General features: G+C 37.2%; 2 protein-coding genes across 4 annotated transcripts in view; one reads left to right on the forward strand and one right to left on the reverse strand.

Annotated features, from left to right (window-relative positions):
• kif13bb (kinesin family member 13Bb) overlaps nt 1-3378 on the reverse strand; it is a 29980-nt gene extending 26602 nt beyond the window's left edge. For 2 of the 3 annotated variants that reach the window (XM_073856440.1, XM_073856438.1), the window contains exons 1-3: nt 3111-3378; nt 2746-2824; nt 2213-2306 (exon numbers count right to left, since the gene is read on the reverse strand). In XM_073856440.1, the coding sequence (XP_073712541.1) occupies nt 2213-2306; nt 2746-2815 (164 nt within the window). In that variant the 5' untranslated portion in view covers nt 2816-2824; nt 3111-3378. Of the gene's footprint in view, nt 1-2212; nt 2307-2745; nt 2826-3110 lie in introns of all 3 variants that reach the window. The other variant, XM_073856439.1, reaches the window with a different exon arrangement.
• A 44-nt stretch (nt 3379-3422) lies between these two features.
• On the forward strand, nt 3423-15774 carry ints9 (integrator complex subunit 9). Its single transcript, XM_055186038.2, has 18 exons — nt 3423-3614; nt 3901-4064; nt 4208-4335; nt 5128-5188; nt 5273-5335; nt 5426-5565; nt 5765-5851; nt 6076-6196; nt 6273-6407; nt 6567-6678; nt 6762-6942; nt 7031-7091; nt 7188-7359; nt 8737-8861; nt 8943-9110; nt 9194-9292; nt 11956-12093; nt 15449-15774. Exons 2-18 carry the CDS (start codon nt 4056-4058, stop codon nt 15623-15625), a joined length of 1977 nt encoding a protein of 658 aa, XP_055042013.1. The 5' UTR covers nt 3423-3614; nt 3901-4055; the 3' UTR covers nt 15626-15774.
• The last annotated feature ends 691 nt before the right edge of the window (nt 15775-16465 follow it).

Below are 16465 nucleotides of genomic sequence, written 5' to 3' on the forward strand. Positions count from 1 at the left end.
CTGACTGACAAACACCTCTGTGTATTTAAAAGAGTAAAGAGAGCTTTATTTCTGTCTCACTAAAAACTACAACATCAGCACATAAAACAACAGCAGAAATAAACAATCGATAAGCAAAACAATATACTGAGAAATAATAATACAAAAAAATGACACAAAATTTTATGGCAACACATCCAGAAACGCTTAAGGAACACAGGGCATCCATAACATTTAAAGGTGCCAAAGAATGCATTGATGTTAAATTGTTCTCTGAAAAAAAAAAGGGGCAGTTTCCCGGACAGGGATTAGTTTGGGGACTAGGCCTTAGTTTAATTAGGAAATATAACTAGTTTTAACAAACACGCCTTACTAAAAACATTACTTGTGCGCATTTTGAGGCAAAACAAAGGTCACTGATGTATTTTAAGAAATGTAAGTTCAAGTTGTTTTCAGTTTGGACAGCTCTTAAAAATGTTTTAGTCTAGGACTAGTCTAATCCCTGTCCAGGAAACCGCCCCAAAAGGTTTATGGCTTTATTAAGTGCAAAAATGATCCAGAGTCAGTTTTTCATGTCCATTTACAACGCTAGGATTTGTCCTTTATATTGAAATGGTCTATAATTACCTTATTGGAAAGGGTCATGCATAATAATGTTGATCTCTGCTCTGATTGGCTGTTTTTTAGAGCAGCTCCTTCAGTAGCTCTGTGTGTGTGTAAACAGATCTTATGTTTGAGTCTGTATCAGATTTTGAGGAATAATCAATTGTTTGGAGATTGTTAATGGACGTTTCTAAATGGCAAGTTGGTGTTTTTTTCAGTATGGACCTGCAAAACGTAACTGTAACGTCAATAATAGAACTTCTGCCTAAACACTTGCATATAGCATTAACTAGCATATAGACGCTTTCAGCAGTAACAACATAAACAAGCGTCTTTCGTGGTCATCACGTAACTTCCGGTAAACTCTGCAAAGAATAAATAACAACAAAGTCCTTTTAAAGTTGTTTATTTATATAACAAGCAAAATAAACAACACGTCGATAACATAGGAACCCAAAACATTTGTTATTTTCGACAAGGTATTTGTTTAAGGGTTCAGTTTCAGCAACTAGTCAGACCATTAAACAAACAGAAACCGGAAGTAAAGTTCGGACCGTCGGCGCTTATCGCGTCACTGCACGTGCGCCCAATGAAACGATCTATAGCATTAACTAGCATTTAGCATTAACTAGCATATAGCGCTAACTCAGCAGTCACAACTTTCTTTGTAGCATTGTAACAACATTGTAATTAATTTAATGTTAAGGTGTACATCTCGACTCGACTGTAACGTCACAGTTGGTGTTATGTTGAAATTGGTACATTTTCCAGCGGTCTTTTGCATGCACAAGGTTTACATAAGAAGGAGGAAACAATCATGTTTGAGGCTCATGATATGTTATTACCATGAACTCTTATTATTCATCTATGCCTACATAAATACAGTTTTACATTCTACAGCACCTATAAACTACAACTCTGTTAAAAAACTACATAAATGTATTTAATCTTCATAGTTTGTTTTCTAGCTTTTAAAATGCCTATAGTTCGTTTAATATCAAAGTTACTGGGTGAAAGAAACTCAACAAAAAGTCCAAACACATTAGTAACGCTTTGATTTTAAGTGCCTTCAGTGATTTATTTTCTTTGTGCTTTTAATCCCGAGTATCCAGAGCTACTTTTGACCCACCACTGAACTTCACACGTTTCCATAGATACTGAAGGCCACGGGAAAGAAGGAATGTTGAGAAAGAAGAAAACACATGAGACATAGTGCTTCCTTGTAGCATCACCACCATTACTATTGATAACAAACTCCAGCATGGATCTCATTCATTCTACTCTAAACACGAATAATACCTCAGATCAGAAGTGTGTTAAAATCATTTGAGCAGATTTATGATTTTTGTAAAGGGGGGAACACTGAGGGAACTGAGCCACATCTATAGACCAAAATGTCACACTATTAACCGCATAGCATCACAATCAGTTCAAACACCCTGGACGACCGTAATGCAATGCGCAATACACCAACAACACCTGACAGTCACATCGGAGCAATGAGTTCTGCACAGGCAATAATCACATTTCCTTTAGAACATGTCACACTTATAACTTCAAGTTATATTTACAGTCTTGCTATTTGTTGTGTGTCATTTGTTGTGTGTCATTATAATACACTCCTGTTTACCTGCTGTCACCCTTTCCCAGGTTTCCACTGGCCGGATGCAGCACAGTTTGGTTTCCTTCCATGTCCACAACACATTTTGTCTTTAAATCTCGTTCTGTAAAAATACAACAACAATCATGAGACCAAGTATGCATATTAAAAAATGTCTGACTATATTAGTTTCTGGAGGGACATGTCCCCCTCAATGTCTATTGTGTTTATGGCCCTAAACTGGATAGTGAAAAGTGATTTCTATATGACATGCAATGTTGGAGGGGTAAAAAAATAAAAATCACAAAGAAGTAATTTCAGCCAAAAACAAAAAAAGCTTCAGAGGTACAAAACTGATATGCATTTTTTAAAGAATGAAACATGAAAGGTTAAAGGTTAAGGGTGAGATTTGCTTCTTTATAAGGTTCATAAATAATATAAAGGCCACAGATGATGATCACACACACACACACACACACACACACACACACACACACACACACACACACACACACACACACACACACACACACACACACACACACACACGCTTTAAGACTCACCTCTCCGGTTCATGGGTCGAACCCGAACAGCCACTTTCACATTAGAATCACTTTGAGTCCTGTCATCCATTATAAACTTCTGCAAATAACACAAATTATGAATAATATTATTATTTAAAATGAGTAATATCAATACTTTATAAAACAAACCTTTAGATTTATGTATAACTTTATATGTGTTTTTGTGTTATTATTGCATTATTTGTGCCTCTGAATGCCACAAAATGAAACACAGTGTGAGTGTCGTATCGTATTGTGTCAGTCATTATTTGTTGTTACAATGTTTCACATTATGAAATAAATAAAAGTACATACACTAGTCACAGACACAATATAAATTGCCAATAAAGTAAAATCTGTTGTACCTGTGTGTGATTTCCTCGTTACAGGGTTGAGTGTAACATTCCAGCACAGATTACTCATGAAACGAGCCGAGAAAACAAGACTTCACATCCAGTTACACAATAAACACGAGCCCGGGCGTTCATTAGCGATAAAACACCAACATATCCAACTGCTTTATTTCCTGATCGATCGCCATGTTAACCTGTTAAATCCATCTGATCTTCTGGAGCGGGCTCAACAGGTGTCGCCGGGATCACGCGCACATGCGCGAGCGCGGGGGACTGAGGAGATACTAAGGTGGGCGGGGCTGTTTTTATTACTAACATTTGTGTAGGTTAAGCGATAAAAGTAACTTGCTTTCTCAGTTACGTAATGTAAAATTGCTAAACAAGGCCAAACGGGTAGTCGTGTGACACTTATTAAGGATTTAGCGATGTCCTAAGGCGCAGTCAGGTGTGTTGGTCTGCGGAGTGCTGCGCAGACCGTTTGGCGTATGACATCACAGTATCGCGAGAGCAAAGCAGGTACTCACACGCAACAAATAACCTACAAGTCTATGCAAATACTAGCAAACGACTCCAAATCTAACATAAAAATATAGACTTGTCAGCTAATATTTTGTTTTATTATTATGTTATTATAGACTTATCATATTATGGCGTATAAACCCCTGCTAAAACAATAACTAAATAAAAGTATGTATAAATAAACAAATGTCTGCATAAATACGTTTTATCATTTATTTTGTTTGATAGTGCCGATTATAAGCTGAAAATGCACTTTTGTTCATAAAATGTTGTTTACACACAGGCTTGTCGTTGGCGGGCGCTAGAGGGCGCTGAGCGTCAGTCACGCGCTCAATCACCACGCACACACAAACAGCAGATGAAAACATTATCATCATAACGTGTAGCACGATCGTAAAAACAAAACAACATAACTTGTTCAGATTGTAAGGAACAGACATGAAACTAGTGAGTACATTAGTACGCTTTTGTTAGTAAATAGATATTCTGTTTTATATTTTTGTGTTAATTGCATTATATGTTCTGATGAAAGTGTAATATTGTGTTAGCTACAGTACATGTGTGTTTATAAGGATGTATATGTGTTTCAGTACTGTTTGTCGGGTCATCCGACACTTCCCTGTAATGTGCTCAAGTTTAAATCCACTACGATCATGCTGGACTGTGGACTGGACATCACAGCAGCTCTGTATTATCTGCCACTGCCTCTGGTTCACAGGTATAAACTTCATCATATCGATGTCTAAACGATACAGATCATCCAATCATTTATTCATACATTTTTATTTACCATAAGTTATTGCCCAAGGTGTATATTTATTTTGCCTGGTTTCTAGAAATGCATGGCAATATCTACCATAATGCATGTTGGTTGACAAATAGCAATAATATGTTACTTTCCAGCATCAGGATTTAAGGTTATATATATGTGATTGTGAACGTATAAGGAGATAAATATTTTCACTATTTTAATTACATTTTGGCTTTTTACAGTGTGTGATGTGGCCATTTTTACAAGTACAAATATATTTTGTGCAACCTGTAATAATAATAATTAAAATTGCCACTTTGTAGGTGTGAGCAAAAACATGGTGCTTTCTGATGTGTCCTTTAAAATGCAAATAAATGTCAGTGTTGTGGTTAAATAGTTGCAGATTAAGGGGCGGTGTTATTATGATAAGATCCCCTTTTGAAATCACAAGGGGAGCCAAATTTCAATGAGAATTTCAATGTTTCACATGCTTGCAGAGATTGGTTTACCAAAACTAAGTTACTGGTTTGATCTTTTTCACTTTTTTAGGTTTATAGTAGCACTGGGGACCCAATTATGCCACTTAAACATAGAAAAATATTTTTATGATATGTCCCCTTTAAAGTTCTTGAAGTAATGAGCAAACAAATACCTGACAGATGTCAAATCTAAAGTGTTTAAGTATTAAAGTTGTGCTTTTGAATGAATGGTTTGTGTGTTATATTCTTTGATTGGCTATTTTGTTTTATTAAATTATAGTCCAAGATTATCCAAACTTCCAGGATGGGTGTCCAAGGATGGAGCAGTAAACCTAGAAAAAGTGAGAGCTTGTTTAACAGCTTAATCATCTTAGTTTCCATGTTAAAAATACTGTTGATTGAAAGTTATTTTGTGTGTGTTGTAGGAGTTGAAGGAATGCTCCGGCCGCGTGTTTGTGGACTCGCAACCAGAATTTTGTCTACCTGAAGTAAATAAATTCAGTGTGAATTGCCATTAGAAAACCTCAGCATTCAAACCTAAAGAAAGTTTTACTAATGAAATCATTGTTTGTTTTCAGAGAGACCTGCTGGATCTGTCCACCATAGATGTGATCTTGATTTCAAACTATCACTGCATGATGGCTCTGCCGTATATAACCGAACACACGGGTTTTACAGGAACCGTGTACGCCACAGAACCCACCCTACAGATCGGCAGGTGGGCTTTCTTAAAAATCTCATATACGCCAGCACTTATACAATCCAGACACAACAAAGGCAAAGTTTTATTGACGTTTTCTTTAATTCACACTAAATAACAAAACACATTGTTTGTGGTTTCTTTCATATTTTTTAACATTTTGTTTTGTATTGAATTCGTGACTTTTGATAAATTAAGTGTGTTTTTTTTTGTTTAGGTTGTTGATGGAGGAGTTGGTAACGTTCATGGAGAGAGTCCCAAAAGCTCAGACTGCCACCTGCTGGAAAAACAAAGAAATACAAAGGTACAAATACTTATGCATGAAGTCAAAGGAAAGTACTAATGCAATGATTTACTAAACTGAATGAACAGATGAACAGTAGACAGATTTATCCAAAGTTAAGGATAAACAATAGAGTGAAAATATCAGTTTGCTTCATTATGATACAGTGTTATCTTTGAGATGGCGTGTCATGTATCATCTGTGAAGACCAACTGAAGGTCTGATGTTTGTTTGTGTGACGTCAGGTTGCTCCCGGGACCTCTGAAGGACGCTGTGGAAGTGTGGAGCTGGAAGAGATGTTACAACATGCAGGAGGTGAATTCTGCTCTCAGTAAAGTTCAGCTGGTGGGATATTCACAGAAAGTGGTGAGATCTTCTGTCCAACGTCCTCATGGTGTCTGATGGTTTGGGTTATTTAATGACGAGTCTGAATGTCTCTCAGGAGTTATTCGGAGCGGTTCAGGTCTCTCCGTTGAGTTCGGGATATTCACTGGGCAGCTCAAACTGGATCATTCAATCGCATTATGAGAAAGTGTCGTATGTGTCCGGGTCTTCACTGCTCACCACGCACCCTCAGGTAATATTACTGCAGTCAGTGACCATTTGATGACCAGATGTTCCTGTTATATAAATACAGTAGGGATGCACTGATATAGACATTTACAATTATGCATTTCTTTGACTCTACACTGACCTGTAAACAGATTTGTTTTATTTAAAATGTTTTGTTTTGCAGCCCATGGACCAGAGCTCATTGAAGAACAGTGATGTTCTCATCCTGACAGGTCTGACACAAATCCCCACCGCAAACCCAGACGGCATGCTGGGAGAATTCTGCAGTAATCTGTGTGAGTTTTCTGAATCAGTGTGTTTTTATATTTAAACATCAGTGATCTAAAGAGTCACTATTTTCTCTCTCTTTCTCTGTCAGCTATGACGATCCGTGCAGGAGGGAACGTGTTGGTCCCGTGTTATTCCTCGGGTGTTATTTATGACCTGCTGGAGTGTCTCTATCAGTTTATGGACTCGGCCAACCTGGGCAACACTCCCTTTTACTTCATTTCCCCGGTGGCCAACAGCTCTCTGGAGTTCTCACAGATCTTTGCCGAATGGTGCGATAGGAGATGAATCAACTGTGATCTAGTGTTATGTTGCGGTTATAGTATATTTGAAAACAAGTATCTTTTTGTTTTGATGAAGGTTGTGTCAGAACAAACAGTCTAAAGTTTATCTGCCCGAGCCGCCCTTCCCTCACGCCGAGGTAAAACCAAATCAATTTTTATAGGCCGGATGGATGTAAACAGCGTAATCTCACATCAGCTTCATTGGTTATTCACTGCGTGTGTTTGTCCTGCAGCTGATCCAGACTAATAAACTGAAACATTATCCCAGTATTCACGGAGATTTCAGCAGCGAGTTTCGCCAGCCGTGTGTCGTGTTCACCGGACATCCGTCGTTGAGGTTCGGTGATGTCGTGCACTTTATGGAGCTGTGGGGTAAATCCAGCTTGAATACAATCATCTTTACTGGTGAGTTAAAAAATATTTAACAAAACGTATAGCATAGTGTATTTGTAATATTGTTACATATTTGTAACATAATGTTCTCCTTGTCATATTTTATATACTGGCAAGGCAAGGCTGGGTCATAGGTGTAACCCATAGTTATGAACGTAGTGTCCGTGACTTGTGAAGAGCTTATTTGAAGCTTAAAGTAGGCGTTGCCTGTCGTCGCCATCTTGGTCGCGCGTCACTGCGCATCACTCGCGGATAACCGAAAATGGGTAAAGAGGCGGGATATGGGTGTAGTTGAGGTGGCTGGGTGCTGAAACCACACCCCCTAGCTCGATTCTAGTGACAGCAGTGTCAGTTCACCCGTCACTCAAGTGGCCACACCCTTAATTATGCAGCTTAATATAATTTAATTAATGAGTTACAAAAAAGATTCATCCCCCTCACAGTTGTCATGAAGGACAAAATTAGCTATACAGACCAAAAACACTTTTTGTACCAGGCTGTAAACATATTGGGGCGGTTTCCCGGACAGGGATTAGACTAAAATAAATGTAAGAGCTGTCCAAACTGACAACAACTTAAAATACATCAGTGCCCTTTCTTTGTTTTGCCTCAGAATGCACACAAGTAATGTTTTTAGTAAGGTATGTTTGTTTAAACTATAGTTATATTTCCCAATTAAAGTCAGGTCTAGTCCTGGTTTAAATTAATCCCTGTCCGGGAAACCGCCCCATTATTTTCTACTGTAAAGTTGGGCATTTTAACATGGGGGTCTATGGGATTGACTTCCTTTTAGAGCCTCTAGTGGCCAGTCGATGAATTGCAGTTTACGTCACTTCAGTATTGGCTTCATCAGAGAGATCGTAAGGTTGCCCATCGGTGTTACCAGACATTGTGTTATGCATAAAGAAAATGAAGGCAGTTTTATTAGCATAAAAATGTCATCACAATGTAATAAATCTCTTTCTCATTACTGGAACATAAAAATGCTTTATTATTTAAATGATAATTAATGTGTTTATGATGGACTGCCTTTCATTTATAATCCTAGAGCATTTCCCAAAATGCAAATTATATTATCTGTCCTCTCATGAATAATTTTCTACATGCGCGTAATAATTAATAATGCTTTTTTGAAACTAATTTAGTTTGGGATTTTCTTGCCCTGAAGCGAGTGTAGTTTATGTCGTGTCATCTTGACAGGTTACCAAAAAGACCAAGGCCAGGATTCCCAGACTAAATGCATGTTTGAGCTGTCTTTATTAAAAATAACTTGCACTGACATTATAGATGCACACTAGTGATGTTTTTTTTGTAGGACATTTCCTGTTTGTGAAAGCAGGTCCAAATCTTCTTGACTATGATGTGATATAATGCATCGTCTCCACACAGAACCGGATTTCTCTTACCTGGATGCTCTGGCACCGTACCAGCCGCTGGCCATGAAGTGTGTTTACTGTCCCATTGACACGCGCCTGAACTTCCACCAGGTCTCCAAACTCCTCAAGGACATCCAGGTACGTCCTGATCTTCATGGAAAATCTATCTCACTCTCTTCTAATCAGTAATCAGTTTTTTCTTTAATAACTTTTCATCAGCCTCTTCACGTGGTCTGTCCTGAGCATTACACTCAACCTCCTCCAGCTCAACCTCACCGCACAGACCTGATGTTAGAGCTGCAGCCTCCGCCCATGGCCTACCGCCGCTGCTCCGTCCTGGGGCTTCCCTTCCGGCGGCGATACGAGCGTATTCACCTGCTGCCTGAGGTCAGATGCATCACCAGTATACACTATTATCATATACACATCTGCAGATTCATCAGGTGATAATTGGTTTTCTCTTATTGTAGTTGGCTAAATCCCTGGTGCCCTCAGAGATGAAGCCTGGAGTTTCTGTAGCTACAGTGTCAGCGGTCCTGCAGTCTAAAGATAACAAACACGTGCTGCAGGTGAGACCTCATGACATTGTGTGTGTGATGTGTTTTCAGGACACTTTATAACCAGTTACATGACTTGTAAAGTTTAATTTAGTTGTCCATCATGAACACAGAGATTACATACAGTATTAATAGAGGGCTTTTCATTAGGGTACCTCACGATATGATTCGGTACACGATACATGCCTTAAATGAACGATAGTATCACGATGCAGTGATTATTGCTTGCCAATCCTACTATAATGCATAACAATATATGCCAAACTATGAAAACAAAATGTCCAGGAAAAGGTTATGTGCAACTTAATTCAAGTCCACAAAAAGTTTTTTAGTATGGTACAGGACTTCAAACTAACTTTGTTTTACTAGGAGCACTGTAGCCGGGTGATTCTCACGAAAACTTGGTTTTAAAAATGTCAAGCATGAAAATGTAAAAATTGCTTAAATTTACTTTTTTCCCACCAGACAATGAAAAACAAAGTCTGGAGTAAATGGGAACATTAATTTAAAAACTTTTACTTATCATTTAACACTTTTTGTAACATAATTAAAAAAATTAGTCCTAAAAAATCTCATTACCGCAACAGTCAGAAAACATCAACACTGACATATTTTCAAAATGACATGACAAACCTGAAAGAACATAATTTGGAGATTCTGCACATGCATTTAAAATCAAAGTATTATGCTTCTATTAATTAAATTAACATTTAATAAGCATCTGTTGCGGTAATGATAATCAAAATGTCGTGTAAGCATTCTGACAAGACAATATTTCAAATTAACTGTAAAAAATGATCTTACCTGGTAGCCATCTTGAAGTAAATGGTCCATGTGCTTTGTCACTCAAAATCAAACTTTATTAAAATTCTGTATGTGTGCTTAAACTTTTCTCAATAAGTGTTTCTGAGTATGAGAACATCAGGCATGGACACATCATTTTCCTAATTTTTCTTCATTATTATTATACATGAATATTCAGTAAATATTTTTTCTGTCATCTAAAGTAGTCTAGCAAAACATCCATTTATTTTTTTTCTTAATATTTTTGTGTTAATTTGATTAAATTACAACATAACGCATGTTCAAACACAGCCGGACACATTGCGGTAATGAGAATTTCAGCAGAAAATGAGATAAAATTTACAATTATAAATTCTTATGTTAAAAACACACATTGTGCAAGGTAGAACACAGTATTGTGTTAATTCTGATGCTTTTTAATGTTACTATATTACACATTTTAAAGCCAAAATCATTAGTGCCGTGGTGTTTCAATGGTTTCGTGAGAATCACCCAGCCCCTGATTTTAGGAGGGCAAGCGCAAAATTTAGGGGCACACCTTATATCAATAAATTCAATTATTTACATTCGGACACATACCTGAGGCATTTATTATTTTACATCCATCCCCCATCCTATCCTAATCTCTTTCAGACTAGTTAACATTTGTTCAGGTTTCCCTCATTCCCATCATTGATGTGTTAAGCCTCACCAAAGATTCATGAAGTAATGATGCTGGGAAATCTATTTGGAGAATCTGGTTTTATTAATTTATTTATTGATATTTGATGCCAGCATATCGATTCTCATATCGCACGGAGAAGACAACCATACATCGCCATATCCATGTATTGCCCCATCCCTACTTTTCATATCAAATAATGTGGCAGTACTGCCCACAAAGTATTACACTGCAAAAAATGATTTTCAAGAAAAACAATTCTTAGTATTTTTGTCTTGTTTTCAGTAAATATATCTAAAAATTCTTAAATTATCTAAAAATAAGTTATCAAATATTATCAATAAGTTATTAAATATCAAATTTAATCTATTTTGTGCATAAAACAAGCAAAACAATCTGCCAATGGGGTAAGCATAAAAATCTTGAAACATTTTTCTTAAACACTAAATTCAAGAAAAATTCAAGAAAAATGTGCTTATCCCATTGGCAGATTGTATTGCTTGTTTTATGAACAAAATTTAGTTTAGTAATTTAGTAACTTAAATTTGATATTTTTGGTCTAAAAACTAGACTTATTTTCTTGGGTCGTTTTGCTCATTAAGAAAAAGCATCTTAATTTAAGAATTTTTGATATTTTTACTGAAAACACACCGGAAAAATTCTTAAATTAAGATGCTTTTTCTTAATGAGCAAAACGACCCAAGAAAATAAGTCTAGTTTTTAGACCAAAAATATCAAATTGAAGTGATTTTGTGCATAAAACAAGCAAAAAAAAAATAAAAAATCTGCCAATGGGGTAAGCAAATTTTTCTTGAATTTAATGTTTAAGATTTTTTTGCTTACACCATTGGCAGATTTTTCTGCTTGTTTTATGCACAAAATCACTTAAATTTGATATTTTTGGTCTAAAAACTAGACTTATTTCCTTGGGTCGTTTTGCTCATTAAGAAAAAGCATCTTAATTTAAGAATTTTTAGATTTTTTTACTGAAAACAAGACAAAAATACTAAGATTTTTTTTCTTGAAAATCATTTTTTGCAGTGCAAGACAAAAATACTAAGAAATGTTTTTCTTGAAAATTAGTTTTACAGAAAATGTTTTATAAAACCTTTATGCTCTTTTTAAATACTTAAAAAATATGTATTCAAACTGTATAAAAGTCTTTTGTTCGTGTATGATATTGTGGTGAGCTCTTGTTTGTTTGTCGTAGCCGGTGCCCAAACCCGCTCCGGTGCCGCCCAGTAAGAAGAGGAAGAGAGTGACAGAAGAAGCTCCTGAGGTTTTGAACCCTAAACCTCTGCTGACCGGAGCCATTCCCCTTGAACCTTTCCTGGCTTTACTGCACAAGGTACAAGAGACATTTTTACACCTTATTTTTGAAGGCAGATATAAGTGATGTGATGTATTTCCCTTTTTGGGCGAGACTTCCATTTCAATAGCCGGCCGGTAGAAAACAATGTCGTGGGTGCACGCACAAAACATGATTAAAACAGTTATGGTAAATATTTGCCATGTATGACCCAGTGTGAGGATGAAATGAAGAAGTGGCCTGATACATCATATGAAGATATATTCAATCATTTTGTGTTGTAGCTCGGGTCTTCAACGTTTGAACAAACCATAATAAACATATTAAACTACTACATTTATTCAGTATTGTTTTTGTTTTATGAAAATATTATTACATCACCTCTTACGCACTAGATGGAGACATGAGCTTATGAAATTATTCACTTATTTTTAAATTATTTGCTTTTCATTTAAAACATCATAAAAGTATGTGCAATAAATGAAAGCAAACAGCTTGTAATAACTGTTGAGTTTGCTTACATGATGAAATATCAGACATCCCACAAGTTATTTCAGCAAATAGAAGTGGGTCACTCATAGCCGGGCGATATCAGATATATAGTTAGCCTAGACAGTGAAACGACAGCGATGGCTTGCTGGGAATGCTCGCTGTAGCACCAACTGTGGCAATCCTGAGAAAGCAACACATGCATGCGTTGTGCAATGACTCAATGATTTCTGTTCTCACACACTTAGGAAGACAGCAGTGCGTAAAATTGAGCTTGCGTAGCTAGAAGTGTTTGTTTGAGTAAAGCATATTTCACATCTGCTCAACGTATACAGTCATGTAAAATGAGGTGAAGAGAGAGTTCAGACTGCCTGAAGCTTTAAGTCGAGTCAGGACAAGAGTTTGATAAACGTGACGAGTCAAAGTATGTCTGTAGTCCGGTTTAAGGTCTCTCTGATGTCCTGAGGCGGTGCACACCTGATAAAGACCTTACAGAAAGATCTCCGTCCTCTCCAACATTACTAAAGACATTTACAGGAGTTAGCCACGAAGTTATGTCTCACGGTAGTAGCAATAAAAAACTGCATGAATAAAAGTAAAGTTGGAAGTGATGTTAATGTGAAAACATGAACACTCCAGAGAAACTTCAGCTTTGATCTCAAACTGAAAACTCTGGCAGCGATTCTGCAGATGTCAGTAAATAATCAGGAATGAATTTCTTGAATGATTCCTGAGGAAGGTGATCCTGCTCTCAATAGCTGGGTTTACATCAAAACGTGAAGCAAATCTTTTCAAAATAAAACAAAAACAAAGGCATATTTAGAAAATTGAGACAAGACTGCATTTAGTTATAAATTAACTAGCAGTGCAGCTTTAATCGCCAAACTGAATGTTGTGCACAGAAGAAGGAATGCAGAGTTTTTGATGCAGGCACTAATAGCAAGGGCATTGAAGACGATCTCGAGCTCCATAAATGATAAAGACAATGACAGCTGGACGATCAGTCACGTGGGTTTAATGTTTGCTACATCAAATTTATTCATAATAAAATAAGAATAAAAACAGAACCACCAAATAAATAAAATAACACCAACAATCACAGCGACAACGAAGACCACAATAGCTTTCATAGTGCAGGGAATGCCAGGGAATAGAAATATGGTGGGAGGTAGGGGCAGCTTTTAATGTGCGATGGTAGCTCATTCCTCATCCCAACAGCTGCATTTTGGACTAACTGTAGGCGTGAAAGAGAAGTTTGATTCACTCCAATGTAAAGTGCATTACAGTAGTCCAAACGAGTCGAAATAAAAGCATGAATCACTTGTTCAAAACTAGATTTAACCACCATATTTATCTGCTTGTCAAGCTTAAAATCACTATCAATTTTAATACCTAGATTTGTAACTACTGGCTTTACATATTGCTGCAGGGAACCAAGGTGTACAGGAGTGGAGTCACACACCCGGCTGGGTTCAAACACAATGATCTCAGTTTTTTCTTTGTTTAAATTAAAACAATTAAAAGAAATCCAGGTCTTAATATCCTTGAGACAATCAAAGGAGTCAAGGAACCATTTACACATTTTTTCAATGGTAAATAGATTTGTGAGTCATCTGCATAAAAATGGTAGGAAATGCCATGTTTCTTTACAAATATTACCAAGCGGGAGAAGGTACAAGGAGAACAGTAGTGGTCCAAGAACTGAGCCTTGAGGGGCTCCACAGAAAAGGGGGGTGATAGATGATGTAGAATTGCTTAAAATAGAAAAAAAAACTGTATTTCAGTTGCATATCATCGGTTAATGTCGTCATTTCACAAGAGTCTTTTGTCGACATTTAGAAAATAATGCTAAAGTTTTGCGAAAATCTGTAATGAAAATGCAGCTCATCACTCGTTTTCTTATGCACTACTTTACAGCAACACTATGTAGTTTTTCGACCTTTAAATAATGTCTCTAAAATTATTTCACTGATAAAAAAACTCTTAACTGGACAAATTCTACTGCTGCTGCAACCTGAGCAGCCTCCTAGCTACTACATGCACACTGTGAAAGTTGCATTGGCGGGTAGAGCACACAGCCCCACCCCTCCCCCTGCCTACAGAAGAGTGTCTGATACCAGGCACTGTTGCGCTTTTCAACCACTTGGGGGAGCCGTAAGTCAATCTTACAAGGAAAATACATAGTGTTGCTTTAAAATGCGCATCAAATTAGCATGATGGAGACCCAGCTACTGTGACTTTGTGTTTCCTTATGAAGTTTCTTCATTACTGGAAAGTGCTTTAGTGCTGAACAAGCAGGTTAAGTCCTGTTGGCTTTTTATCAAGAAACATTATTTTTGTAAATGTCTCATTCAATCACAATGAACTCATATGAACCCAACAAAACCCAACATAGCATCACGCTAAACCCATTCAGATCACCGTGGCAACCACCAGAAGACCTCGAGCATCACTCAGTTTAGTTTCAGATGCTGTTACAATAGTCAGAATAACCCTGGTAAATATAGTAATTTTGTGGTTGCCATGGTAACAGCATATGAGAGAGAGTGTGTTTCTGCAGTATCTCATTTAGCAAAGCAGAAATCAGCAGTAACCACACCGCTGCTGGTTTGACCGTGATGTTATCAGACATCACTAAAGTCTCCCACATCTCTCCGTACTTGAGTCTGAGTCTTGTTAAAGTATCAAATAAACAGCTTTCCTTCAATCAGTTTGTACTAGAGTAAAGCTATAAACATCTGATACGTCGTCTATGCTGTGGTACGAACGCTATCACATAACCTCTGCTGGTTGTCTGTGTGATTGTGTTATTGCGTAATGTTTGTTTTGGTTTGTATAGATTAAGATCTGCACTCGGTGATAATGTTACCGGCTGATGGAGTCTCATGTTTGTCTCTGCTTGTAGAACGACATCACAGAGGTGAAGGTGGAGGAGACGGCGGGCGGTCACATTCTCCACCTGCAGGCTGAAGATGTTCTCATTCAGTTAGAGGAGGAGGGCACGCACATCATCTGTGATCACAACGAGTCGCTGCGGACCGCACTCAGAGATCTGGTGCTGCGATTCCTACACAAACTTTGACCTCTGACCTCTGCACATGACTGATCGAAAGATCAGCAACTGGATGAACTCATTCCCAACTATGCCACTCATCTTTGCATTGTGACTTTTACTTTGCTGTTGTATATCATTGTGAAATAACTTTTAAAATAAAATGTTTTTTTTTTCTTAATCTGCTCATGGCTGTTTTGTGGCGGTTTAAAGACAGGAGGAGGTGCTATTCTGTTCTGTAATGTGACTCTCTCTCTCTTTTCAGGGGCGTAGGTTTTGCTCGAAGTGAGCTCATGATTTTGTGTCTCTAGAGGGCTATAAACTCATTCACCTATTTCTACATTCAGTTGTGTTATGCTATTGAGAGTATTGAAAAAAAATGAAATTGTTAGTCAACTTTTTGTGCAGTTTTCTTTGTTTAACAATGACAAGATCAAAGGCACAACTTTATTGTATCTGTCTAGATTTGATTGGCTGGTGAAAAGTGGGCGTGTCATAGATTCAGAAATACATGTGAGATTACAAAGGATTGTGGGGGATTTCTTTTCTTCCTGAAACACACCAATGTTAACTCTTTAAATCAATCCTCATATTAATGGGCGCCTATTATGCAAAATCTACTTTTTCTAGGTGTTTGAACATAATGTGTGTTGGAAGTGTGTGAACACAACCATACAATAAAAAAATCCATCCTTCCTTTTTTGTTTAAAATTCCCATTAAACCAAAGCAGTCTTTTTAGACATGCTGATTTGATTTTCTTGTTAATGTGATGTCACACTGATAAAACCCCACCCATGGTCACTGACTGACTGGTTAATATTACAGAAAAGCTTTTCTAAATGTGTTTGCTGCTAAAGATACTATTCTCT

The sequence above is a fragment of the Misgurnus anguillicaudatus genome, chromosome 18 (genome assembly GCF_027580225.2).
Source record: "Misgurnus anguillicaudatus chromosome 18, ASM2758022v2, whole genome shotgun sequence".
NCBI classification, from domain to species: Eukaryota; Metazoa; Chordata; class Actinopteri; order Cypriniformes; family Cobitidae; genus Misgurnus; species Misgurnus anguillicaudatus.

Coding starts and splice junctions, on each gene's coding strand:
- ints9 (XM_055186038.2), top strand. Junction 5,852..6,075: donor AAAAACAAAGAAATACAAAG/GTACAAATACTT, acceptor GTGTGACGTCAG/GTTGCTCCCGGGACCTCTGA. Junction 6,408..6,566: donor TGCTCACCACGCACCCTCAG/GTAATATTACTG, acceptor TTTGTTTTGCAG/CCCATGGACCAGAGCTCATT.